The sequence below is a fragment of the Solea senegalensis genome, linkage group LG5 (genome assembly GCF_019176455.1).
Source record: "Solea senegalensis isolate Sse05_10M linkage group LG5, IFAPA_SoseM_1, whole genome shotgun sequence".
In the NCBI taxonomy this organism is placed as follows: Eukaryota; Metazoa; Chordata; class Actinopteri; order Pleuronectiformes; family Soleidae; genus Solea; species Solea senegalensis.
Genome location: NC_058025.1, coordinates 9,053,736 through 9,080,289, shown reverse-complemented (window position 1 = coordinate 9,080,289; position 26,554 = coordinate 9,053,736). Strand labels below are relative to the sequence as shown.

At 39.8% G+C, this 26,554-nt stretch overlaps 1 protein-coding gene across 3 annotated transcripts in view; it reads left to right on the top strand.

Moving 5' to 3' along the window:
* grid2 (glutamate receptor, ionotropic, delta 2) overlaps positions 1–26,554 on the top strand; it is a 375,714-nt gene that overhangs the window by 230,626 nt on the left and 118,534 nt on the right. For all 3 annotated transcript variants that reach the window (XM_044026431.1, XM_044026432.1, XM_044026433.1), the window contains exons 5-8: positions 7,292–7,345; positions 16,103–16,276; positions 20,268–20,429; positions 24,285–24,404. In XM_044026431.1, the coding sequence (XP_043882366.1) occupies positions 7,292–7,345; positions 16,103–16,276; positions 20,268–20,429; positions 24,285–24,404 (510 nt within the window). The remainder of the gene's footprint in view (positions 1–7,291; positions 7,346–16,102; positions 16,277–20,267; positions 20,430–24,284; positions 24,405–26,554) is intronic.

Genomic DNA, 26,554 nt, shown 5'->3' with positions numbered 1-26,554 from the left:
TTCCATCACTTCTCCATTAGTGCAACTTATGTCTGAGTGGACACATCGGCTTTTTCAGTCATTTTCTCATCCACCATTGTTTTCCCCCTGATTTATAGTGGTTTTTAAGACATGATGTCAATTTTAAAATAAGATGATTTCTGAAAAAAATATAAAAGTAACCCACAGAGACAACTTCCATATATGATAAGATGATCGTTTTATTAGCGGTCGACTTGGGGCAGAGTCTTAGTGGCTGTTCTTATGTAGTGTCTATGTTACAGAAATGCTCGTCATTACTAAGCAGCAGAACCTGGGAGGTTCCGTTCCTGTGTTAGTGTGACCACAAACTAGCTGGACCGATGTCTTTGCTCTGTGTATTGGAAGACGTGCTGAAAACGCTTGCTGCATTCCAAAACGTTGAGATATTTTCATTTCACTGTGACGCAGTGACACTCAACCAGGAAAGCTGACACATTGCAATGGATGTGCATTATGACCTTTTCACTCTCTTGTTGTGCACCTGTCTGATACATGTCCATATTGACAACAATGTATTGTGTGCAGACAAAAGACGCTGGTAAACCCGCAGCAGCAGCAGCAGCAGCAGTGAGAAACAACCTGTGACACCTCTCAGATTTTCATGGACGAGCTGCCCAGTGTTGTGATGGTTTTCTGCAGGGACCAGGACTTACTTGCAGTCAAAGATTACAGCTTGGCTATCACTCCCTTCTCCCCCACTACCTCTTCTTGGTCTGGGGGCTATCCCTAACCCCTAATTAGTCTGTGCAAGCTCTTGTCTACTGGCAAGATGCTACTACGACCCAAGTCAAACACTTCAAAGAAGATGGCGGATTCCACCGCAAAGGTCTGGGAGCAACCCTGTACTCAAAGAGACATAGATAGATAGAGCCTTCAGCTTGTTTACAGGACATTAGCATTATATGTTTGTTTTGGTGAACCTAATAGATTTAAGGCCTCATTGTGATTTATGTGGTGACTCTTGGAAAAATTCACCACAATTTTCATAGTTTCCCCTACATTGATGTGGAGGGGGCTTCCTCCACAAATTCCTGGATCAGTACCAGTACTGTATTCCCCGTCAACTTCATCTGCGATGAACCTTACAGTTGCAGAGTCATCAAAGGATTTCTGCAGGTGACGGAAGGGTGAATAGTAACAGAAGTCTGTAGTGTAGAGGGTGAAGAGGAACAGAGCCAGAACTGTTCCCTGTGGGGCTCCCTGCAGCGATGATGTGTTGAAAAGCACACATTTTCTGTTTATTCTTGGCTGTCTGTATTTGCTGTGTGTCAGCCAGTCTGCCAGCAGAGACGGCCGTGCTGTACACTTCACAGCTGAGTGAATTATTGTTTATATAGGACAAGCAGGTATCATTGAAACTACTTTTATGGTGGTGTTTGAGGTGTAGCACATGCATTTCTGTGCCAACATTGTCTGTAGATTTATTTTCTATAAAGAGTGACATAGGGGCACAGTCACTGGCAGACACTCGCGGTGCTCTGAGTGAAACACTGCAAATGAGAGAGTCTCCAAAGCAACACTCTCAAACACGCTGGCAGTTATTATCATCACATTTCCATATAGTTTATGCTAGAATAAATCACCTTTAAACACACAGAGCATCACAGCACATCTTACCAGCACCAAAACTTCCCAAATTGTGTTGGACGTTTGCAGCTACATCTCTAAACCACCAGAACAGCGACTGTAACCAGGAACCTTTAACAAAATGCAAAAAAACAAAAACAAAATGTGAAACACACTGACATGCAGCAGTTACGGTGTATCATGGAGAAAACGTCTCAGTTAGCATGCACTACATGCTCGGTTCATAAACGGCGATTGGGAGAGACGGGGAAATATAGGAGAGAAATGGTCTGAATGAAAATGAAGTGGGGTGACGAAAAAAATAAACACCTCTCCTTGTTTCAAATAGGAGTGGTAATGTTTTAATGTTTGTTTGTTTTTACCAGATTTCTCAGTCATGCAAATGAAATTCAGGAAAGGAGCCTGTGATTAGGTAAGCGAGAGAGGGGGCATGTAAGAGAGCGGGTGTTAAGGCGAAACACGGCTCGCTAATTGAAGAAAGGGACTTCTTACCAGGGAATAAGTGAAACTGAGTGGCGCTAAGTTTTTAAAAGCCTTTGAAGACGGCAAGAAGAAAATGTCATTAGCACCAGCATACAGATAAAAGCAAGGGAAGACTGTTAGATTTCTGCTGATAAATAAGTATGAAAAGCTTCACACAGAAACCGTGTAATTAGCAGGTTGTTCTTAGATTCAATTAAGTCCAATTGTGATTGTGCTTTGTTTAGTATATCATCTGTGAGGTTGTCAAAAGTAATTAAAGTCATTTTAAATCTATATAGAAAAATATCCATCCATCCATCTTCTACCGCTTTATCCTCTACATGAGGGTCGCAGGTGGCACTGGTAGAAAAATGTCAAAAGTAAATCCCATCACCGCTCAACATGTCAACATATCAACAATATGAAGCATCAGCTCTGAATCCAGAGACAAGCTGTGCACATTGTGTAGAGGCGTGTAGAAAATACACTTCATTTTATTAAAGCAGCTCATTTGACTCAGTGGCAGCAAAGGCTAGAAAGGCTGTAAACTTCAACAACTGGAGATCCAGTAAAGACACGATAACACGGGTTTCAATTACAGTAAACAAAACACCTTCATTTTTAACAGCATCTTTTTCTTTATATATAAAAAGGGACCTTTTTTTTTTCTTTCTAATCAAAATTGTGAGGAGCCTTTTGGCTTTTTGGTCGTATTTTCTTTTAAAATAAGAAACCAGGTTTATTTTACAGTGGGGACAAGGGTGTGGGGTTAAGCCAGGTCTTGGTATGAGCAGCAGTCCTTGACTGTCATGTAAGCCAACACCAGCCATTTTGCCAGAATCAATCATTTTCTCATGGACTCCTTTGAGGAGTGACAGGGGACAGAGATTATTACAGCATCAAAACAGTGTTTGTGTGATGACCAGGGAGTTTGCACTGAGGTATGATGTCGCAGATCGATCTCAGTTTTCTCTGTGCACTCTCAAACTCTTTTCTTTTCTGTTTTGATATAAACAGAGTGATTGGATTTGTCTCTGATACACATACCTGGTGTTCGTGTGATCCTCTGGCGTCAAAGAGTGACAAGTGTGCAGAGATAAAAGTGTGGCGTCGGTCAGTGAGGGCAGAAAGATCTCTGTGGTACCACTGGAGAAACGACGCCCATGGTGACTCCTACACTCCTGCAATGTTGGCGGTGGCTTTTTAACCAGGCTGTTGTTTCTCACACAGGCGCACAAACAAAACAATTTCTGCTGTGAGAGAGAGGGAGGGAACGAGAGAGCATTAAAAAAGTGAACGTGTTGAGTAGTTCTGACCCCCAAGGAGTCATGTCCAGTGTTAGGAGTCTGCCCTTTCCCTAATTAGCTTGAAACATCTGTCCGGGCGGCTGCCAGAGGGTGGTCATAATGGGGGAAGAGAACACAGACTCACATCCACTGGCATTTGCCCACCATCAAACACACATCAACGTACTATTATTATTATTATTATTATTATTATTATTATTATTATTATTATCATTAATATTATTATCTTCACCAGTGTTTGAGAACATTCTCTAGGAATGTAGGTTATGGCCTGGGGAAGATGTGGTCAGATTTTGGTGTTGCATTGATGTGGAGAGGGTTCATCTCTCCAGTGGTTTTAGCTCTCTGAGTGCTTTCTCTAATGTACATTGTTTTATACATCAAAGTGCACTCATTATTCTTTTTTTGCATTTGAATATTTGGAAAAAAAAACATTTACCCAGAATTCCATGTGCATATTTACGAACCTCTTTATGAGTACTAAGGGATGGGAAGATGGAAGCCAGGCTAATTCTCTGTTCTCTCTTGTTCTTCTCACTCTCTCTCTCTTTCACGGCTTGTTGTTTCTGTTTTTGCAGTGGCAAAAAAAACGAGGGTGCAAGAAAGATGAATAGCCTCTCATATCTTCAAAATCCTAACTGTTTATTTTTCAGCTGCGTAACATGAAAGCAGAGTGAGTGTCGGCAAACGCGGAGAGGCTGCTGAGAGACGAGGAGAAATAAGATTAGCGTGTTCTGCGCTGTCCTTAGCGTTTAACTCTGTCAGTGCTTCAGCCATGTTTCCCGTTGACTGAATATTTTATGGAGGCCGTCAGTGTTGCAATGATGAAGTTTTATGGCGACTGTGGAGCAGATTAAACCACTATTAGCCATGCTCCGTCACCCTCTCCAGCTGTTGCCTTTTGTTTACGGCCGAAAAGTGTTTTACGGCATGCTGCGCTATAGTCACCTAGACAATTACTGTACAGCTAATGATATACGAGCACTGTATATTTTACACCAGGAGTGCATTGGGACGTGGGGGTGGGAGACGGAAGGTGGGCAGTCATTGTGAGAAGTGAGCATGAAGTACAGGAGGGCAGAGTTATGGGATAAGACGTGAGGCCGGAGCAATGAAACGAGACTAATGCCTGTATCATAAGTAACTTATACAAATGCAGAGTTATGTTGGGGCCCTGCAGTTGGTTGTAGTGGTTAGCACTCTTGCCTTTGCAGCAAGAAGGGCCTTTCAGCATGGAGTTTGCATGTTCTCCCCATGTGTGCGTGGGTTTTCTCCTCCCACAGTCCAAAAACATGCAATATGGGGATTAGGCCAAATGGACACTCTAAATTGAGTGTGTGTGTGAGCGGTTGTTTGTCTGTGTATGTGGCCCTGTGACGGACAGGCGAACTATCCAGGGTGTACCTCACCTATCGCCCCCAAGAGTTGTTGGTGAAAGGGTTAGGTTAATGAATAGGAACCCGATCGAGATGATGAGATCATAAATGTCATAAGATCTATTTATCTGTGCCACACCATATCTTTTTTGTTAACTGAATGTATTTTGTCCTCATCCTTCCTTCCATCCATCCAAGTCGTGTTTCATCTGCACTCTGACCCTTACATGACACATAGTGGGCTATCACTTCCCATGTGTGTTAGAGACAGCTCTCTATAGTTCAAGTAGCTGTTCTCGTAATGCAAATAATCTCAAAGGAAACCACGTGGAGAAGATGTAAGCAACATGAACAAACAGATGTCAACATCATGTCCATCACACAATAACGGCTCTTGGACACTGACAGAGTTCAGTGATCACAGGAGAAAAGAGCCACTTGAGAGTGTGAGTTAAGACACGGCATCTGTTGCCACACAAAGGGACATGATCACATAAATCCACTGTACTATATGTGCAGAGGCACTGTGGTGCTGCCCAAAGTTCTAAATGTGTTTGCCCTGTGTGTACAATTGCTCTTTCAGTGCAGCCCCCCTTTCTAAGTGCCCTTACTCTGATGTTTAACAACTGTGTGGTTAGTGGGTTAGAGTTGACACATAAATACTTAAAATGACTCGTTAAAAATGAATGAAGGGGGATTCTCTCTCCTTTTCCTGTGCTGCAAAAAATGTCCTGATGCTGTGTGTGTGTGTTTGAGAGGCTGAGCTTAACAGACAGAGGGACCTGTTTCGAACCATGTGCAAATCTTTGTTAGGTTCACACTGACCCACTTGTCATCTCTTGTCCACTGTGTGCATTGCAAGTGAACTTGTGCCCGTCAAAACACCACTGGTCTTGTTGATGTTAAGGCGACACCGTGTAGCGTTTTGCCGGATGTGCCGTCGCTGCAGTAAATGTGTGAAACTGTGTCTGTTCTGACGCTGCTGTCTTGGCCATGTCTCCCTTGGAAAAGAGAATTTACCTTACCTTTTCTTACCTAGTTAAATTAAGGATATATTATATCCACATCAGTACATCAGTGGGACAAGTCGAGTTGGGTACCCGTTTGGCGCTGGGGTTAGAGGTTCCGAGTGTAACAGTGGGCGACTGAGGCAGGGGTATGGACCTGAGGGTGGAGGCGACGCTGTCAAGTCCATTGGCCCTGGGAGCGGGTATGCTAAGCTTTGGTGGACAGCTTTCGGCCGAGGGGATGGGGCTTTCTGTTGTGCACTTAAAATTACCTGAAAATTCAAGGTATTAGCCTTTGTTTTGTTTTGTTTAAATGTCTTTGAGAAGGCATGTTGATTCTTTTTTTTTGAAAGTGCACTTTACTATACATATTGACTGTTAATGTTACTTTGATAAAAGTTGCTAATGCTCTGACGTCGTCAAACAACTTTATTGACAGATAAATCGATCTGAAAAAAAGTCATAAATGCCCTAATGTATATAGATATATCTAATCTTTATAAACTGATCTCTGTTGCTCTCAAATGTGCAGGGTCTGACTTTCTGAGTTTCTGACTATGTTCCGATGCAGAGGTTCATGGTGAAAAAGGCAGATCTGTTCTTTTCAACCTCTTGTATTGAGGTAGAAAATGTTGCATAGTGGTGCTTTAAAGCTGCGTTATTGGTGTCTGGACGAAGTTTAAAGCAAGTGACCAAAAATCTGGTCAGCATTCAGTGGTGTACAAAAGTAATTGTGGCATATGATAGGTGCACATGTGTTTGCTTTGCGCACACTCAGAGTAGATGGCCTTCTCAAATGAACTTCTTGATATAAATATTTTTTTCTTAATACCAGGCTATCTGCTGTTATAATAATTTAAAAGGTGAGATGGCTCGCTGACTGACCCGAAACAGGTTCTTGATTAATAAATTAGACAAATTGCTACCTTTTGGAAAGTTGTGTCTGCCGCAGCGACGTGTATTTTTATTTCTTTTTTTCGGTGCATTTGGACACACTCGATGTATACACTTCAGCATTTGATCAGGTGCTTACATCATTAAAATGGAGCCTAAAGGCAGAGAGCAAAATTCTACTCAAGCCTGTCTAAGGAGAAAACCGATGTTGACTTTCAAGTTTGTGTTTAGGCGGAAGTCTGCGGCTATTTCGTCACAGACATGCAAGTTAAGCCATTGCTGCATGTGTTTGATAAGTGTTTTGGCAGTTACCTTAAGCACCTTTTGATACAAGTTTTCTCACTCAACTCGCTCATGCCAAGCTGCACACTTTGCACATTACCATAATGTTCTTTTCCATAATATTCACACTTTAGAACCCATGAACCACATTATCCAAGACAGAAAATGTATAATAACATTTTTTTTTATTCTTTAAAAACGTTGAAAATAAACAACTTGTCTCCCAAATACTTTTTAATCTTTCTTCCTGTCATTTATTGAAAGCTTACGATATTTCTACCAAATTAATTGCATTTTTTTTTTCTTAAATAAATAAATTGAATTATTCTAATCCTGTTTTGTTTGTGTGTTGCAGGTGGTGGAGACCAACCTGGTGGCCTTCGATTGTCACTGGATCCTGATTAATGAGGTGAGGGAGTGGAAATGATTTATGGATTCTGTACTGGGTGTTCCTTCAGTTCACCTTATTGTTTCAATTATCCTGGAGATATTTATGGTTTTAGATATGGAAGAACCTCTAATCTCTTCACTGTCCAGGATGTTCGAAGGACATGGAAGAGCTTAGAATTTGTTTGACTCCCGTCTAATAACACACACACAACTCAATGATAGAGGACAATTTTTACGTTCCGCAGAGGAAAAAAACAAAACCTTACAGTAAAGGTCTCCACATTCTGAATGCACTTCATACTAACGATGTGTTTTCAGAAATGACAAAGGTGAACTTGAAATGAGCATAAACACACAAACGATCAGCCACAACATTAAAGGAGGTCACAGATTTTAATGGTATGACAGAATCACTTAATGTTGATCCACCAGCAATAGGATTTAAACGTTGTTTGGAGTTTCACTTATTTTTTAAGCGGTGCCGTGGCTTCACCGACTCAGAGAATAAACAGAATAGTCATGTGACCACTGTCGTCCCTTCTCCTCAGAGTGTAATGTTTGTCCTGTGTCCTCCATGCTCACAGTCCCCGATCACAATCACTGTAACTAGAAGAGCAACGTCATTAAACTTCAATTCCGTATCGATTTCAAATAGGACAACAACTTTGAGCTCTATGAAAAGTGTCCTTTTTTTTTTTTTAGATCTGCTGCATATGTGTGTGTGTGTGTGTGTGTGTGTGTGTGTGTGTGTGTGTGTGTGTGTGTGTGTGTGTGTGTGTGTGTGTGTGTGTGTGTGTGTGTACAGTGACGGCTAATGCAGTGTGTCTTTGTAGCCCAGGGGATTGCACTCAGCTGGGAGGGCACAGCAGGGGTTTCCAGCCGCCACACACACATATACTAACTAGTGTGTAAACACAACCATGTATACAAGCAGAGGTTTTGTGGAGGCAGCAAAAAAAACAACCAAAAAAAAACATTTATTTGAGAAACAATTGGGAACAGAATATGGTAAACAATAGCAACGAGTGAAGTTGCCTTTGTTTTTCCTCTTTCAGTTTCATTTCCAAGCCATACCCTTTTATTATAATAGTGTAGATACTGTAAATGCTGCTCAGTAACCAAAGCATTTCAGTGTGAAACAAACATCTGTGGCCTGCTGTGACATTTACAGATATACAAAAAAGTGTTCTCTCTCTAAAATAAAAATGTACAGGATAGAGGACTTGTGAGATACCATATCCATAAAATCCATAAAATCCATAAAAACATTCATAGATTTTTTTGAACTTGAGCCTTTGCAGTCGTGAGTTCGCCCTCCCCCTGTCCAGAAAAACACACGAGAGGTGAAATGAAGTGCGAAACAGTTTCATGTCTACAGGTCGTCTGCTGAACTTTTATAGTAGCAATCATTTTTGATTGCTATTTTTGATCCGCCCCCCTTTTTTGATTGGCTCCGGTGACTGTAGCTGCTGGAAATGAGATCAAGGTCTGTGATGTTTTTTGAATACACTTAAGGGGTGCGCTGATAAAGGATGTTGTCATGCATTTAGATAAAAAGCACTCACATGAAACCGTGGAAATTTGCCGCTATAGAATTATTGTAATGAATGGGGGCAATAGCTGTTGAGGTATATGTGCGACTTAAAGCTGTCTAGTCCCACAGATGCAGTTGTTTGTTTTTTTTAAAGACCCACAAGGGAGAGTCTGCATTAGAGCTGAAACAATAAATTAATCGGCAACTATTTTGTTAATTGTTTAATCGGTTTGAAGCTTCTTTCATGATTAAACCAAGATGTCTGAATTTTCAGCTGGTTTCTTTGCTCCATATAACAAAGAAATCTTGTGAAAACTGATTCATTTTGGTTTGTGGACAAAACAAGACATTCGAGAACATTATCATTTCCATCATTTGACACCGTCTTCCAGTGTTTTTGTTTGATTGTAGTCTGTGAAGACTGAACAAATTCATATTGCTGTGACGGCAGCAACAAAAAATAGTTTATCACTGGACTTGTCATTTATGCTTTCTGTACTTTAAATAGTTTCAGTGTTACCCACAAATATGCAATACAAGAGAACGTATTTGTCCCTCACCAAAATGTGAAGTGATTTCAGTGTGTTTTACGACATTAACCAAACCAGTTTAAAGCTGATTTTTTGGGCGATAATCGTGACATAATCGCCCCCGCAGCTGCCTGATTGGCCACGAGTTGCAAAATTGCAACCTGATTAATTAGACAAACAATTATGTAGTATATAGTGTGCAACTCAACAATAATAAGTTCCCAACCACAAATTGCTTTTGATTTCCTTTGTCAGAGTTTTAAAAGTGTTTGATAATGTGCACATCAGTCAGGGGCATTTTGACTTGCACACTTGGTTCTGAAGTCTGTCTCAATATATCAAGGTAGAGGTTTTTTTTTCATATTTGATCAAAAATATCTGCCTCTGTTATGAAAACTTCTGAGTTTTTCGTTGTTTTTTTTTTTTGTCTCAGTGAGTGAAGTGAGTGGTTTATCCCCCCTGCACTTTGATGAAGATCTGTACTCTTTATGAAATATACAAAGGTAAAGGACGTGCTGAAAACAGCCACTCACGTGTTCGACCTTGACTTTAAAGAGAAGCGGCATGTGAGGCCACTGGTGTGAAACAGATGTGCTTTCACAATATAACATTTGAGACTTTACCACTCAGTGGACAAACATTTTCTTTCTCCCAGACTTTGTTGATACACTTTGCTCTGCAGATGGCATTTTCAGGGAGCCTACAGAGCAGCTAAAGTCGCCTCTAACTGTCTATTAGTGTGTCATCACGTTCATTGAGTTCTGTCAGGCATCTGGTGTTGTTTAAACGCTCTTTAGGGTTCCTGACAGCGACCTGCTCTTTGCTCAGCTTCCCGAGAGGCTGAAGATGTCGTTCAGCGGCCTGAGTGCACGTCTAGCAGCGTGTAGCTTGTAATTGTTCCTGCTTGTACCTGCTACCCCTTTAAAAGCATCACAATGCTGTCTCAACTGTTAATGTTTTAGTGGTAGTTTAGTTTAGTTTATTTAATTTCATTCACAAAATGAAAAGAAAGAAGAATAATCTTAATTAATCCATTTGCATAGCATATAATACAAAATAACAATATACACCAAATAAAACAAGTCATAGTCATAAAATAGTCATAGTCCAAAACGGCACATTCATTTGTGATAATGCAAATGATCACATTTCATTGAAGTTCCTTCACATACTGGTTTTAATTGAATTAATTGAAAGTTTTTCCATTGACTGTTTCCTTTCACAGAAATGCAATGTTCCGTCAGTTTTTTGTGCTGTAAATCATAAGTAATGGTAAAACAGTCAATAATTAAAGCTACAATACAGTAAGAGAACATACCAGTGTAGTAAATTAAGGTAGATTTATACTAGAAAATGTAGAACGTAAAAGGTACATAGGATAAAATCTTCTTAAAAATCTTCATACACAAATTGCGAATTATGGGACGTCCTCATTTTGCTGATCAAGTATGAAATGTAGTCACCTGTTCTATTACGGATGGAATATTTTTTTTCCCCCATATGTCGAGTACTGTAGCAGAGTTTTCAAAATGGATGAGCAGCTGCAATATTTTTGTCACATGGGATGTCTTCTAGTACTGGTTCTTTGGAGGATGAATATTCCTATGTGTGAAAGTGCTTTTTCCCTCCCTGTAGTTTATTATGGATGAGGGGGCACTGTATGGTTGTCATAACTCTGCTTTATCTGCAGCCTGCAGTCAGACAGCCCCACTGAGGGGGAGTTCACAGTTCATAATTGATCATCCTTCCTCTCCCTATCTCCTCCGTTCTGCTCAGGATAAGAAGAAGACGATTAGGAAGAGAAATAATAGGGTGCACACATGGCCACTCATTTGCTCTGTTTCCAATAAGTTTGGAGAAACTCCACGGCTGACCGTAGCCGTTCTGTTTCTCATAGTCTTAAACCCTCAGTGATGCTATCTTTCCTGATCTCCACTGTTGCTCTTCTCACTCTTTTCCTCATCATGTTTCCCCTCTTCCCTCATGTCTTCCTCTGCTTCTTCTTTTTTTGTCTCCTGAGGGTACAAGTGCATGGTAGTGAGATAAGACGAGATTAGGCTTTTCTGTCAATTTGGCATTCGACTGCGTGATATCCCATGAAAGCCACATCGCTGAATTTAGGGGGATTTTCATGCTATGACAGCCCTGACTATACTTATACAACTTAACTGCAACAACACATTTGTTTTGCATGAACAGATGAGATCACGAATAACAACCTCTCTGCAAGACGCACAAATATCGATACTATTGAACATCGTTTGTTTCTCAACATTTAACCAGGCCTCTAGATGTGAACCGAGCAAACAAACTAGGATTTGAGTAAAAAATCACCCAGCCAGCACTTCACCTTTTATCCATGTTTGATTTTGCATTTTAGGTGTGTTGAAGTTTAATATCCGGGTTTAATAGTTGTTTTTTTAGGACGATGATCTATCAGCAGAAAATATTGGCATATTCTTGGAAAGTTTGAAGATATAAAATCACATAAATCTTGAGCCGTAAACGTTATACATATCTTATTTACAGTTAGGTTGGAGTTTGTAGAGGGAAAACAAAATAACAACTCTGTGCACAGCTGGAGATTATCCAGTCTGACAACAGCCATACAAGAATACTGGTGTTGATTTGGTGCGTTGTTCAAGGTAAATGTGAACAACAATCTCCTATGCAGCATCCTTGATGGGATCTGAATCAGATTTCTCTTTTGTTTATCATAATTCTGTCCTTAAGCTCATGAAATAGCATTTTTATCAAGAATGATGTAGTATGATATTGCTTTTTTTCCACTGCCATCTCATTCAATTTGACTATTTACTGCCCTTATCCCAGTAAACACTAGCAGGAAATGTATTTATTGAAGTAAGTGTGTCAGTCTGGCAATATGCCCTCTTTCAGCTTGTTAGTGGGTGGATTCTGGTTGAGCTGGTGGCTCACTGTTAGCATGTTGAGGGCCATTTCAAGTTTTCCTCCCATCCATGAACACATTTTCAATTATTTGAGCTGGCAGAGCGTAAACTTGCAGAAATGTTACTGGACTCGACCTTGTCATGTTTTTCTTTCTTGACGTGGCCTCCTCCTCTGTGTGTACAGGCTTCTTCTGTTACTTCTGGGTCAAAGCTGAGGTTGTGGGGACTTTGCAACTTCCTCTTTCTAATTTTTGTTGTAAGGTCATTCATAAATGCCCTAAAACGGGTAGAATGATAGGCTGATGCAGAGGAGTGAATAAAGGGCTGTCAAGGAAAATTGCCTTTGGTAAAAAGTGAACAGAGGTCAAAGGAAATGAGATGTGCTTGTTTTGTTTTTTTGTTTTAAACCTTGGGGTTGCTAATTAGTGAAAAACAGAGGGATTTGGCATTGATGGGGTGTGGAATGATGAGGAACTGAGGGGTTGGTCAGAGGAGAACGAGGAGCAGAAAGGGTCAAACAATGAATAAAAAAAACCCTCCTTTTTTCACTCTGCAGCAGATGAGAGAGAATGGGGATTTGGTGTCTTGAGGGATTGAGCACAAAACATGGAGGACAAAGCAGAGGGGTCAGGGGAAAAATGCCAAGATGAATAGAGGATGAGGGATGTGTTATTGCTTTTGACTCCCGTCCTTCCTCACATAAAGCACTGGAAATGAGGATCTGGCGCTCTGGGGGGGATTGTGAGAAACAGCGTGAGGTGATAGGTTGAGGTTGCTGGGATGGTTACAGACCAAAACTTGAAGTTTATGTAGTAAACAACAAATGATTCACTGCCGCAGGGCGGTCTGAGGGTTACAACTTACTCACTGCTTCTGGTTCCAAGTGGTTGGAGTTGGTGTGCAGAGTGTGGCCTCCACAAGTCCTCAGTACTTGTGGATAAGTGTTTCAGCTTGAAGGATCATTTTGTTAATGATGTCCTTAATAAGCCAATCTACATTATGTATTTTTTTTCAAGGTAAACCTTCTGGAAGACTGTGTTAAAATTGTTGATCTTACTGTTAGAACGAGAGAATCTATTAGAGAAGCTGATTGTATTTAGTAGGGCTGAATAATTCAATTCACTGATTACTACTTTAATTGTCCATTAACTAGTTTTGGTACTATATGTCGATATGTTCTAGTTTCTTTGCTCTTTTTTTCTCTCTCAAATCATTCTGTTTTTTTTGTTCATTTCTTTATTCATTTTCATCTATTTTTAAATCGTTCCAAATGAAGATATCAATCAATTTTGATTGATATCGTCATTTTCAGGTTCGGTAAAAAGGGTGATTATTTTTCTTCATTCTTTGACATTTTATGATCAAACAACAAATGAATGAAGCAATTCTTCATTAAGATAACTGGTAGTTGCGGCCATACGTCCATGTGTAAGCATTGGAAGTCGTACTCGGTCGTCTTTCCCCAGAGAGACAAAGACAAAAAAAAGGACATCGGAGCATAACAAAGGAAGAAAGCTGCTGATTTGTCCTCAACAGGTGTCAAGAGGACGGATCTTAAAATGATTCCTTTCCTTAAGCATGTGTGCTTGTAGACTGGTGCGTGTGTATTTAGTTGAGTGTCCTGGTTTGAGTTGGACTCTCTGGATATTCCTTACAGTAGATGTTGCTCTGCCTGCCCTTGACTGTGTATGTTGTGAATCTTAATTTTCTTTTGCTCCAAAGATCTGCCTTCTCTCTCTCTCTTTCTCTCTCTCTCTCCCTCTCCCTCCCCCTCCCTCCTCCCTCTCTCTCTCTCTTAACCAGTTTTCAGCTTTTCTCTCTGCCCTGCATCTTTCCCTTTTCTTTTGCCTTGTAGTTCAGTGTCCTTCAGGGTTGTTATGCAGTTGTTTGGGATTTACCCCGACACACACACACACACACGCACACACATTTTTGCCTCCAAAGCCAGCAAATGTATTCCTAGCTTAGCCTGTTTAGAAAGTAGATACCTCCCTTCACAGGATATCATCCAAGGTTAAAGAACCTGTGAAATCCTTTGAGGGTTTTTTTATTTTTATTTTTGACGGTATCAATATCCCTTTATCCCCCTTTCATTATATTTACATCTATAGTGAATTCACTAATACAATTTCAACTCTTTTTCAAGAACGCCAAATTAAACTTCACAGCAGAGATCAGATGTATAGATGTTTGAAATGGATCGCTGTGTGTGTGTCATTGAATCTTAGAGGTGACTGAATTTAATGAATCCAGAGCATCATCTCGATGTCGGAGCCTACTGTATGTGTGTGCACGCTCCGAGCTATGGCCATTTATCAACCTAATTAATGCAGATGATTACCACTATACCTATAATGCCTGTATAATACTCTTTTTAATCACTATTGATCACATCGTGCGAGTACTCGCAGGCCGTAATGAAAGTTAATTGCATTTAAATAAAATCCAGTGAGAGTCGTCAATGAACTGTTAATATCTGTAATATTAACTTTCCCTATATTCATTATGTGTTATGGCTTGTATATGTATGTATGTGTGTGTGTGTATGTGCTCAGCCCTCAGTCTTAACCATCATCGCCACTGAACCAGAAATTAAAAAGTTTATTTGTTTCATTAAAAAAAAACACCTTAAAATGAACACACACACTTTTAGAGAGGAAGAGAGAGATTTAGGCTCGACCTGGCATATGGACACACACACACACACAGATGGCTGCTGTGCAGACATACAGAGAAAGTAAAAACCGTCTTGGCTGGTGGCGGTGTTACCTCCACCGGGGACAGTAAACGTCAGCTCTCATCTCGTCACCACATGACCCTCAGCACTGGCAGAGGATGGATAGAGATCCATTGGATAGAGTGAAGGAGAGAAAGATTAGGTCCTAGGGCTAAAATTAGCAGTGATTACTTCCCCCAAGGTTTTGCAAGGACATGCAGTGACATGTTCAAACACACATGTACACAGCAGGCTAACACAAATATAGACACTTTTTTAACCCTTTTCCTACCTTTTGGCTACTGGTCTGTACTGATATAAAACACTATACATTAACCTAAGTTCTGCTCTTTTCAAAATGGGATGTTCACTGCCTGGTGTGGTGATAATAAAAAAATGAAACCCTTATAAAACAAAGCCTAATTAATTTAACCCGTTAACACAGAGAGTACCGGGGACAACACGTTTGCACAAGCGCACTCAACATTACCAGAATTGCGCGGCTGTTTCTCAAATGCTGAGAAGTTGGAGGAATCGGCGTCTTTGTCACCAGACAGGAGAGAGATGTTTGAGACAAAAACTCAAACAAATGTTGTTTTAAATATGTTTTATACTGTTCAAATTTCAAATTTACCTTGCAAAATCTGGTGTTTGTGTACAACTTTTTGTTTTTCTTTATTTTAAACTGTTAATACACGATTTCAACATGCAGTAAATTGTAAATAACTGCCAGATATTGAGAGATATTCTGGAAAAGTGGTCAAAAGCACTTAGTTACAGGACATTTTCTAGCCCTTTATGGTTAAAATAAGCCAAACAGTCCAGACAGACATTTTGAGGCTTAGGTGTTAAAGGGCTAACATACAGTGTATTGCTTTGGATATGACTTACTGGGACTTTAATGGACAGGCACGTTTTTATTTCATTTTTGATATGGTTGTTTTTTTTTGTTTTTTTTTTACAATACATATTCTACAGTAAAAGAAGACCCGATGGGTTTGTTGCTACTGTTTCTCTCACATTATTTATTCCCCCTCATCCTACCCCCACCACTCTCCCCTCCCTCTCTCATCCTTCATCTTCTCAGGAGATCTCCGACTATGACCTGCAGGAGTTGGTCATGAAGTCGATCGGCCGGCTGACTGTGGTGCGACAGACATTCCCGATGCCCCAGAACACAACGCAGCGCTGTGTCAAACACAACCACAGGATAAACACGTCCATCTGTGACCCCAAAAACCCTAAGGCCCAGCAGCTAGAGGTGAGTGGATTGTCTCATACAGCCAGTATGTGAGCCGGTCAGTGAGCTCATGAGGAGTACTACTCTCATATTCACGGCAGGTTTCGTATTGAAAGTAACTGCTGCAACAAGTGTGTGTCATGTGTATATTTGGCTCGTAAAGAAAACTGAAGTTTAATGTTAAATATCAAAATAAGAGTTGAATAGAATGCAGGAGTCTCTCTCAGATTCTGTTTGTTCACGTCAATATTTTCTATTGACACATCATACAAAAAACGTGTGTGATCTATTAATTGTAGGTTTACAATGCAAAGCTTGACCTTTTTAAATTTAACTGGACTGATTAAAAACTGCAGGAAGAAGGTTTCTCACTGTAAAATATTACTGTGGGGAGTTGTTGTCTTACTGGCACTTTGCCCTATTGCAGTTTAATTACCTGGAGCAATGGCCGCTGAAAGAAAACTAACTTAATCTGAATTAAGACTGGTAAAGAGCAGGAGTCATTTCAATTATGATCAAATGTATTACTGCCTACAAATTGTATCCGTGTAAATGACTTAAAAAGTGCATTTAAAAAGTAGAATTTTGGTGATGCCACACACTTGCACACAGACATAAACTCAATTGCCAACTTCAAGCAAACAATGTACATTTAACATAATGTGGAGAGTGAACGACACTAGAGAGAAGAGAAAACCCAACAGTTCACACAATGAGCAGGTACTAGTCATCATCGTGGAGGGAGAAAAAAACCTCGGGAGAAAATCTCCGACCAAACCAGACTCAAAGATGTGCAGCCGCCTGCCTCGGCCGGTTGGGGGTGAAAGGACAAATGGGGGCCAGGCAAGGTCGAGACAGAAGAACGTGACCAGGAGCAGATGCATATCAGTTGCATTATGTTATGAGACGGTTCTGAAAGAGTTGTGACATGTTTACAGTACTGCAATGTCATTTATACAAGCAGTAGCATAGTAATATCAAATTTAATCATAGCATAATAATAACCTCACAACTGGTGTCAAGATGAGGAGAGAGAGGGGAGAGGCACAAACGAGGGGGGAGAGACAACAAGGTTAATGTCATGTAATGATATCATATTCATACCCTGAGTGTGAGGGGGTGAGTGTGTGTGAGTGTGACTTCCACAAGCAGGGGTGGGTGGTTCAGGTTTCCCTGAGCCAGCTCTAACTATAAGCGCTATCATAAGGGAGGTTTAAGTCTAACTTTTAATACAGAGAGAGCGTTCCACCACCCAGACTGACACTGGGAGCTGGTTTTACTGGAGAGGAGCCTGGTAACAGAAGGCTTTGCCTCCCGTTTACCTCTTATACTGTAGACTCTCGGAATCACAAATACGCCTGCATTCACAGAGCAGTTCAGAGAGAGAGAGACAACATAGTCGGTAACAGCAGACAGATTACATATTTTGGAGTTGGCAGGATTGCCTCAGGTCATTCATTATTCATTTGGAACAAGTGTGTCTGTCCGTGCTAATCTGATGTAAAAAGAGCACAGAATTCAGTGCTGTAATGAATAGCAAAGATTTTAACAACCTGCAAGAATTGTGCCACACAGACGAAGTGTAGCAATCCACTGCCCCAAAAAATCATACGTACAAAAGACTTTTAAGATAATATGTCACTATTTTCGCTCTTCCGGAAATTTTCCTCCGCAGGCTCACCTGAGATGTGGGTCAAGTCTGGAGGGGCAGAGACAACTAGCACTAGACACTAAGTGGAGCTTTAATGTCTCATTCCCTCTGCTTTATTGGCCTTTGCTATGCAGCAATGTGTACATCTTGACTTAAATTGAACTTCTAAACAAAAGTCTTAACACTGAAACACACCATAGAATCAGCAGATCCCAGTCGCATTGTGCAGTGAGGTTGTTATTTAAATCCCAAATAAATTACTGCATGTATTAAAAGGTGCCCTGATGCTCCAGTTCTTTCTATTTAAACAGCTCCCAGTGCTTTAGTACAACCTTTGTTTTACCATGACTCCTGATTCCATAGATTCCAGTAAAGTGTCAGTGATAATGATTGGATGTAACATGAGCTGCTTATGTGACCACACAATTCAATTCACAGAGAACAGTGACAGCTTTTTTCTTTGTCCTCATACATTTGCTTTCCTTAGTAGTTTTCTTTGTGTGTGTGTGTGTGTGTTTGTGTCTCCGCGGGAGCATGGCAATGTGTATGCAATTATCATTCCCTCTCTGTGTTTATGTGAGTCATCAAGCTGCCATCAAACAGCGCGTGGGTAAAGGAACACACTCTTATTTAGTTGTCACGACAAAAAAAAATAAAAAATAGAAAACAAATGAATGTGCCGTTGATTTATGTGGATGCACAAGACGCCCGAGGAACACATTTTGATGAAAGTTAAAGAAGTACGTTGAAAACAGACACTTGTTCCTCATGTTTATGGCGATATCTTCCGGTCAAATCCTAAGGCAGTTCCCCACGACATGTTCACTATGGGTGTAAGAGAGTGTGGTATTTTTAATGTTGTTTGTTGTTGTGTGTGTGTGTGTGTACCTGGTATTGCTTATGTTGTGGGGACCTAAATTGTATTTCTTAAGGGGGACAAAAAGAAAGTCTCCATAACATTTTAAGGTGTTTTAAAGTTAGGCTGAGGTTAGTGTGAGGGTCAGGGTACTAGTAATTCTGGTTAAAGTTAGACTAAGTCTCCAGTAAATGAATGTAAGTCAATGTAATGTCGTCATGGAAACCAGTGTGCGTGTGCTATTCATTACAGTCATGGGCAATGTTTTTATTTGGCAAAAATGGTGAGAGTAATTATTGTGTTTGCACAGTTGAGAAACACTTTACACACATTCATTTTGACATTGTGTGAGTGTGCGTGTGTGTGTGTGTGTGTGTGTGTGTGTGTTGGTGAGAGGTTGAATTAAAGAGAAAAAGGAAACAATGGATCACAGAGAGAGATAAACATAGAAAAAGAGGAGGCAGATCAGCTCAGCGGTCAGAGAGTGGCCCAAAAGCCCAATTTCACACTGCACTGAAGCACATCTGCTCAAGCCGACCACACAAACATGCACACACACGCACACACACACACACACACACACACACACACACACACACACGCCTCGGCTTGCCTGAAGTGCAGAGAGCCCACTGATCATTGAAGTTCCCCAAAGAGCTGTGGTAGAATCACTTCAATTTCCAGAGAAAAAAGGATGAGGCAGATGGAAGGAATGATAGTCAGACAGAGACAACTAATGAAACACTAAGACGAAACGGTGGAAGTGTTTTTCCTTTCTTTCTGCTGTTGTCAGCATTTCAATGAACACATAGATCACTGGAATTCTTTTTTGATTGCTTTTTTTTTTTTCCCCCATTTAATATTTCTAATCTAACGGCGCAGTAATTTGGTGCTATTCATTTCAAAGCATTGACACACACGTCATTCAGTAACAGCACATGATTTGTGATGCATTTAAATATTTTCCTCTTTTCATCCGACTGTTTTGAATTTAAATGACTGAAAAAAAGATTATTGAGTTTCTCAAAAACTTGAGTTTCTACATCCATGTATGAAAGCTGTCAACAACACATTTGTGCCGAGTCATTTCAAAGACATCATTCTCCAACTGTGTCATAAAAAGGAGAAATAAACAGTCCAAACATGACTCAGCTAAAATGTTTTGCTGATTTATTTATTTATTTTTGATTGACATTTTTACAGTGAGTGAAGCATTTGACCTGTAGGATTTTTTGGATTATATTGGATTCTAAATTTGCATAGGTCCAATATTCGATCCAGTGATTTTGACCAGTATCGGACCGATACCGATACGTATCGATATCGATTCCCAAATTCCATGTGTGAATCTCTCTATCTGTTTTTTCATGTTTAAGGAGCAAAAAAAAAATAAGAGAAACAAAACAAGAAAGTCGCACATCCTCAGTCAAGCAACTTCTTTATACTTAATAATGCATAATGTGTATTTTCCCCATGTCTCTCTCTCGGCTTTTCCTTTTCTGTAGATTACCAACCGCTACATCTACGACACTGTGTTGCTGCTGGCCAATACCTTTCACAGGAAACTGGAGGACAGGAAGTGGCACAGCATGGCCAGTCTGAGCTGCATCAGAAAGAGCTCCAAACCATGGCAAGGAGGCAAGAGTATGCTGGATACTGTTAAAAAGGTATGGGTATGAAAAATAAATAAAATAAAGCACAAATGAAGTCTGAAAGGAGGGTATAAATTGTGTATGTCGGCGTTCACACTTGAATACCACTGCGTGAATGCTTCTTTCAAACCAGAGCGTGTGCATGATATAACGTCCTCTTGTGTTTACAGTCTCATACTCCCGAAGAGTTCATGAGCTGTGACATCATTTTCAGAAATGGCAGAGCCCATGGAGGCTTTTTTTTGTTGTGCGTTAAATGCACAGTTCTGATGCTGCAGTTTGTCTTTTATACGTCGTAGGACAGTGTTTTTACGTCATGGTGCCTTTGCATTTTTTGTTTTCTCTTCTCTTTCGTCCTGCTCTCGTTGTCATGATATCTCAGGAATGCTCTCGGGGGGATTTCTTTCATTTTTGGTACAATGATTCACTTCTACTCAAAAATGAAGTCTTTTGAATTTGAAGGTTCAAAGGTCAAAGGAACGTAGACACAGTAAAACGCCTTTGGAACAACCTACCTGCCTTGTTCCGTCAAATACACCAAATATTGAGTCGAGTTAGATTTTACAGCATGTTTGTGCAACTGCCTAAAACCTATAATGTAGGTATAATTATAGAGTGTACTTTAACACAGTATAATTAAGTATAATTAAACAAATCAGGAACTTATCAACAAACAAAGGTTGTTTTTTTTTCATAGGGTTATGGTCTGTTAAATGTATACTCGGCAGTTGGTCAAAGTCTTTAAACATTTCTTTTTTGAAGTGTTGTTGATCCTAGTGACCCAAAGTCACCTACATCTATTCTCAGTTTGAGGACCAACCATCTGTTTCATCAGACTCCTGCCGTGCGCTACCGCTGCGCGATGTTGTAGCCGTGTCCGAGCCTGTTAAAAATAGCTCAACAGTTTATTCTAAAAGGCAATCTAAACATATTTGAGGGGAAAAAGTATCACCTAACAGTAGAAAACAACTTTGCACGGCTGAAGCTGAACCTTATTTCCTCTGTTGAAAGCAAAAGCATTTGCTCACTCTCTTTTCCCAACTACAATATACACTCTAACCATTTTTGTCCTATTTATAGATGAGTCCCATGTGTGCTTTTTAGCAGTGGGTAAAATGCTTTTCTCCCACTTCATTTAGAGAGCACATATTTGCATGTCAAGACAGTGTGCTCATTACATAACATTTTTGAGAACAAGCACTATTGTTACTTGGCAGGAGCAGTACTAGTTAAAACAGGCGAGATACAATCATGGCTGCCAAATTAATTTATACTTTGGCTTCTCTGGGGTTTAATTAAAATCCTCCATGGATGAGGAATGACATGGTGGTGGCTCTAAATGAGGCAACCATTCTTTGTAAGGTTGCAGGACACCATGTGGTATAGAATAAAGCAATAAACACAACACAAAAGGCAAAACTAAACTAAAGCAGCAGATGATGGCAAAGGCAAAAACGGAGAAACCTAAACAAAAGAAAAATAAACAAACCCAATAACTAATTAAAACTAAACTGTGTGTTTATAAAACTAACTCAAACTAACTCAAACTGTAGAATAATTCTAATCCTTTTGGGTTCATATGAAGTGTATTTATTTTTTCTCTGCCGACAATTTCCAAAGGTTTTATTTTCATTCATAATGAAATGTTTTCAATTTGTTTTTGTTTACTATGTGGGACATAAGGCTATAGCAAGTTAAACATAACATTTGTTATGTAGTTGGTAGACGTGTCTCATGAGGGTTATTTATTATTTAAGTTATATTCATGTGTTTTTAGTCTCTTTGCTATTTGATTTTTACCTTTCACTCTAACTGCATTCAACCTCAGCAGTATAATGCACTTTTTGCACTTCAGGCTAATTTCTAATTTCTTCTTTATCTTTTGCAGGACACAATACTTAATATGACCATTTTTGCATCTTGCACCTGGCAAATACTTCATATTACAAAAAACTAACACTAAAACTAATCAAAGGAACTCGAAAAGCGGAATCCAGCAAGAACTAGAACAAAAACTCCAAACTGAATCAATGTCATCCAGGACCTGGAGTTAGAGTTTGATAATTATTTCAAGTGAAAGTCTGAGACATTCTTCCCTCCTCAGCAGATTCATGACCTTAGTGCTTATCAGTTTGAATGACTCCATACCTTCCTTTTTTTTTTTTTTTTTTTTATAAAAAAAAAAGAACACATTCTTCAATCAGCAAGTTATCCTCTGTTTCTGAACACTTGACTTTTTGGAGATAGAGGTTTTTCATCCTGCTGCCGGGATTTTGTGAATCTCTGCATTTCACCTTGTGTTTAGACCGGGGTTTGGCAACACTTTGATCACCGTTTAAATCAAATGGATCAACACCCTCTGTTTTGGTGTCAATAAAAAAAAAAAAAAAAAAAAAAAATACTCCAGGGATGGCAGTTTGACTGAATGATGAGGCCAAGTGAAATGCTAATTAAGGATTAGTGTCAGACAATAATAAATACAGCGTAATGGCTTTCATATCTATCTTTGTAATTCACCTTGAAATCAGTCTGGGGTTTTCATCAGCCAATCCAGGCTGTTAAACCAACCCTGATGTCTCAACAGAGCAGTGTTGAAGAGCCCTGAGCAGTAATATAGTTCACTTCAACAGCTTGGCATCAGACTCAATCGTTTCATTTTCCGTTGCATCAACAAGAGTGAGCTTTACTTACTGTCTGTTTCTGTGTGTTTAATCAGTGTTTTGGTACCTGGTGCCATTCTAAATACTAATTTGCAGCTATTGATGTTGTTATCTGGTGTTCAGTGACTTCATAGATGGTAATAAGTTGCAGCAGTTGAAACTGCTGTTATAGAGAAGCGTGTGTTTCATCTCTTTATAGACTGTCTCGACCCTCACAGTGGCTGCTATGCAAAGTGTCCATATTTCAGAGTTCATTTTAAAATTTACTGGGACAGTAAGTCAGGCCTGCGATGCAACCCGAAGAAATTCATACAATAGAATAGAAAAGAAAGCCTTTCTTGTCATTATATAGGAACAATGAACGCTTCAGGTACAGGACAGTGGGAAGTAGTCACGCAAACACAAAAAAACACAAAAATAGCACCAAAAACTAAGAGTTTTAGTGCTTCACTGCGTGCCACTATTTTGAGCGAAAAAGCTTTCAGCGTCCGCGCTCAACTCTTCAAGATTAATAATGCCTTTACTGAAAGACAGGGACATTAACTTTATTTTTATTTTGAGAAGCTTTCAAACACAGAAGAGTTCCATTCGAGTCTTTTTCTGTCCTTTTGCTCAGTCTTCTACACTAATTATTTCAGGCAATGCTCACGAGTAAAGTAAAGTAAATGTAATAGTGATGAATATGTTGTTGCCAATACTGAGGGACCACAATAATTAACTGAATAATTATAAAAGGTTTAAATAAACATGAACTGTATTGTGTGCATGCATGCGTGTGCATGTCATCCTTGGGGGGGAAGAAGCAATTAAATATGGAAACGTTATACTTGTATGTTGACGCAGATGAATTACCAAATGGCATATTAATGCTCTTAATGGATCATATTATATATACTATATGTCCTTGTTGGGCATGTACACTTACACACTCAGAGCCAGACATGATTATGAGTTAAGATAAAGTCAATTTTGCTCATCCATTGCCTGAATTTGCTGGAGAGATTGCATCATTTTATAAAAGCGATTAGATGATTCAGAATTCAGTTTCATTTTGAACAGAAGGCCATCATTTTTTTTTTTTTAAATAGACTTTTCAAGTTGTTACAAACTATTGCAACCACATTTATTGTGATGCAGATCACGGCAACAGTACAACTAAGCATCGCTTTTACCAAACGAAAATGCGCTCAACTCCATCTTGTCCTTGCAGTTTGGAGTGAGCGGCCTCACGAGTTTCCTGGAGTTCACCGACAACGGCTCCAACCCCAACATCTTCTTTGAAATCCTGGGAACAAATTATGGAGAAGACCGAGGAAGAGGAGTCAGTAGGGTAAGTACTTGAAACAGCATCCCTGTGTGGTGTATTGTGGAGGAGGGGGACAGGCGACTCATAGAGTGGATTTACATAATTCTTACATTTACCAGGGAACGTCACTGCACCTGCTCTCTACATTATTTGCATCTCATTCAAATTCAGGTATTTTTTGTAGCTTGTGGCTGTAACTAACATGCAACGAGGCTTCCCTTTTGTATTCACATCTTCTTCTTCTTTTATTAAGTCCCCCCCAACCTATAACTTCACAGTTTGCCAGCATATTCTTTGTTTTCCATGTCTGGTTGCTTGTTTATTTTTTTTAATATAGCCCAACGACCCAACAACTTACCTTTTTGCCACAGTCAAATTCACCAAGAATGGTGAACTTGTCGACATGGTATCATGATATTTGTATTATTATTATATTATATTATTTATATTGTTTTAGTCTTTTTGCAGTTCACAGATAAAACATAATCAAGACAGAAAAATTACTTTGGTTGCCCTTACAAACTTCAGTACAATGGTTTGTGTGTGTGTGTGTGTGTGTGTGTGTGTGCGCGCGCGCGCGCGTGTGTGTCAATTCTGCATCCTGACATAATTGCTTCAGTTGCCCCCTAGACACATGCATGATGAACTTTAATAGGTCTCCTGAATGATACTCCTCCCCCTGACAAACATTTGCAAACCTATCAGTCATCTGCACATGTGCAGGCGTAGTTGTGTTGTTCCTTTAAAAATAAATACAAGGGACTCCAAGCTCATGTCTTAAAAATGGTGAATGTACAAATACACATTTGCATTTCACAAATACCACACACACACTGTCCCTGTCCTCCATACAAGGGGGAACTCTTCACAGATAACAGTTGAGATAGTGAAATGTGATTATGCATAATGTGGTGAGACAGCAACATAACACGGCACGGCCGTCATAGACAAGAATTAATCTTTAAAGCGCAGCGTAATTACATTAAGGCCCAATTACCTCTAATTACTTCTGAGGGAATTAAGGCACTTGTGATACAGTATTCCCGACCACAGTCGCCCGCAACACACAGCATTTTGTTGCGCCGTCGTCGGGATTCAATTAAATCTATACATGGCATCAAATGACTAAAGAGCGGCTTATTATTCTCTCAGACAGCCAGTATATTAACTTTCCTTTGTAGCCTTTCAAAATGATGAGGAGCCCTCTAAAATGGTGTTCATGCAGAACATCTAACCTGCAATAAAAGCACAGCAGATATAGAGAATGTCAAGCTAGAGAAAAGGTTAATATAAAATAACTGCTCTGACCGCCCCAACCCAGAAGAAATAAAAGAGACAGAGGAATGTCCTTTGTTGACCCACAGTCTGCGTGTAAATGAGCGCAGAGGAAATGCTCAAAGAACATTAAATCCCTAGAATGCGATGAGAATATAAATCCATCTCGGGCTGTTCCTGCTCATGTTCACATGTTGCAGAAAAGTCGGCCGTGTATAATTGATGATTATGAAAGATTACCTGTCTCTCTCACCCCAGGTTAACATCTTCCTTTGTGTACTGACGTTTCATCTCAATCAGACCAATGTAAACTCCTCATAAATAACGCTCTCGAACAGTGTTGTGGACACACACCTGTCGGCATAACTAAGCCCATTTGAAAATTGTGTTCAAGCTCGGTTTATTATGGAGCAGTAATAATGTTTAATACGATTAACTTATACGTCATGAATCTGCTTGCAATAAGGCAACATGAAGCAATTAGCAGCAGCAATAACTTGGATTTAATAACATGAGTGTAACTTGGCGGGTGAAGCAATGTGCAATCATTTATTTTATTTTTAAATCAATATTATTTATATAATTAATACAGCGTTTCACAGTTTGATATATGTAAATCTTACCACCAAGTGGCTCAATTAAAATTGAATATACATACTGTATAAGTGCAAAGGTACAGTGCAGCAGGTCTGTCCCTGATGGAGCCACAACTCAGCCTATGAGGGAGTTGGCAATATGTCCCACCTTGAATAACCTCCAAACCATCAGTTGAAGGTGTGTTCACTGCAGAGTTTGGGGCTTATATCCTTATATGTATAGGATTTAGTGTGTCGTCATTTGCATATTTTCCATATGTTTGCCATGTGAACTATTGCTTCTGTCTGAAGTCTGTGCTACAA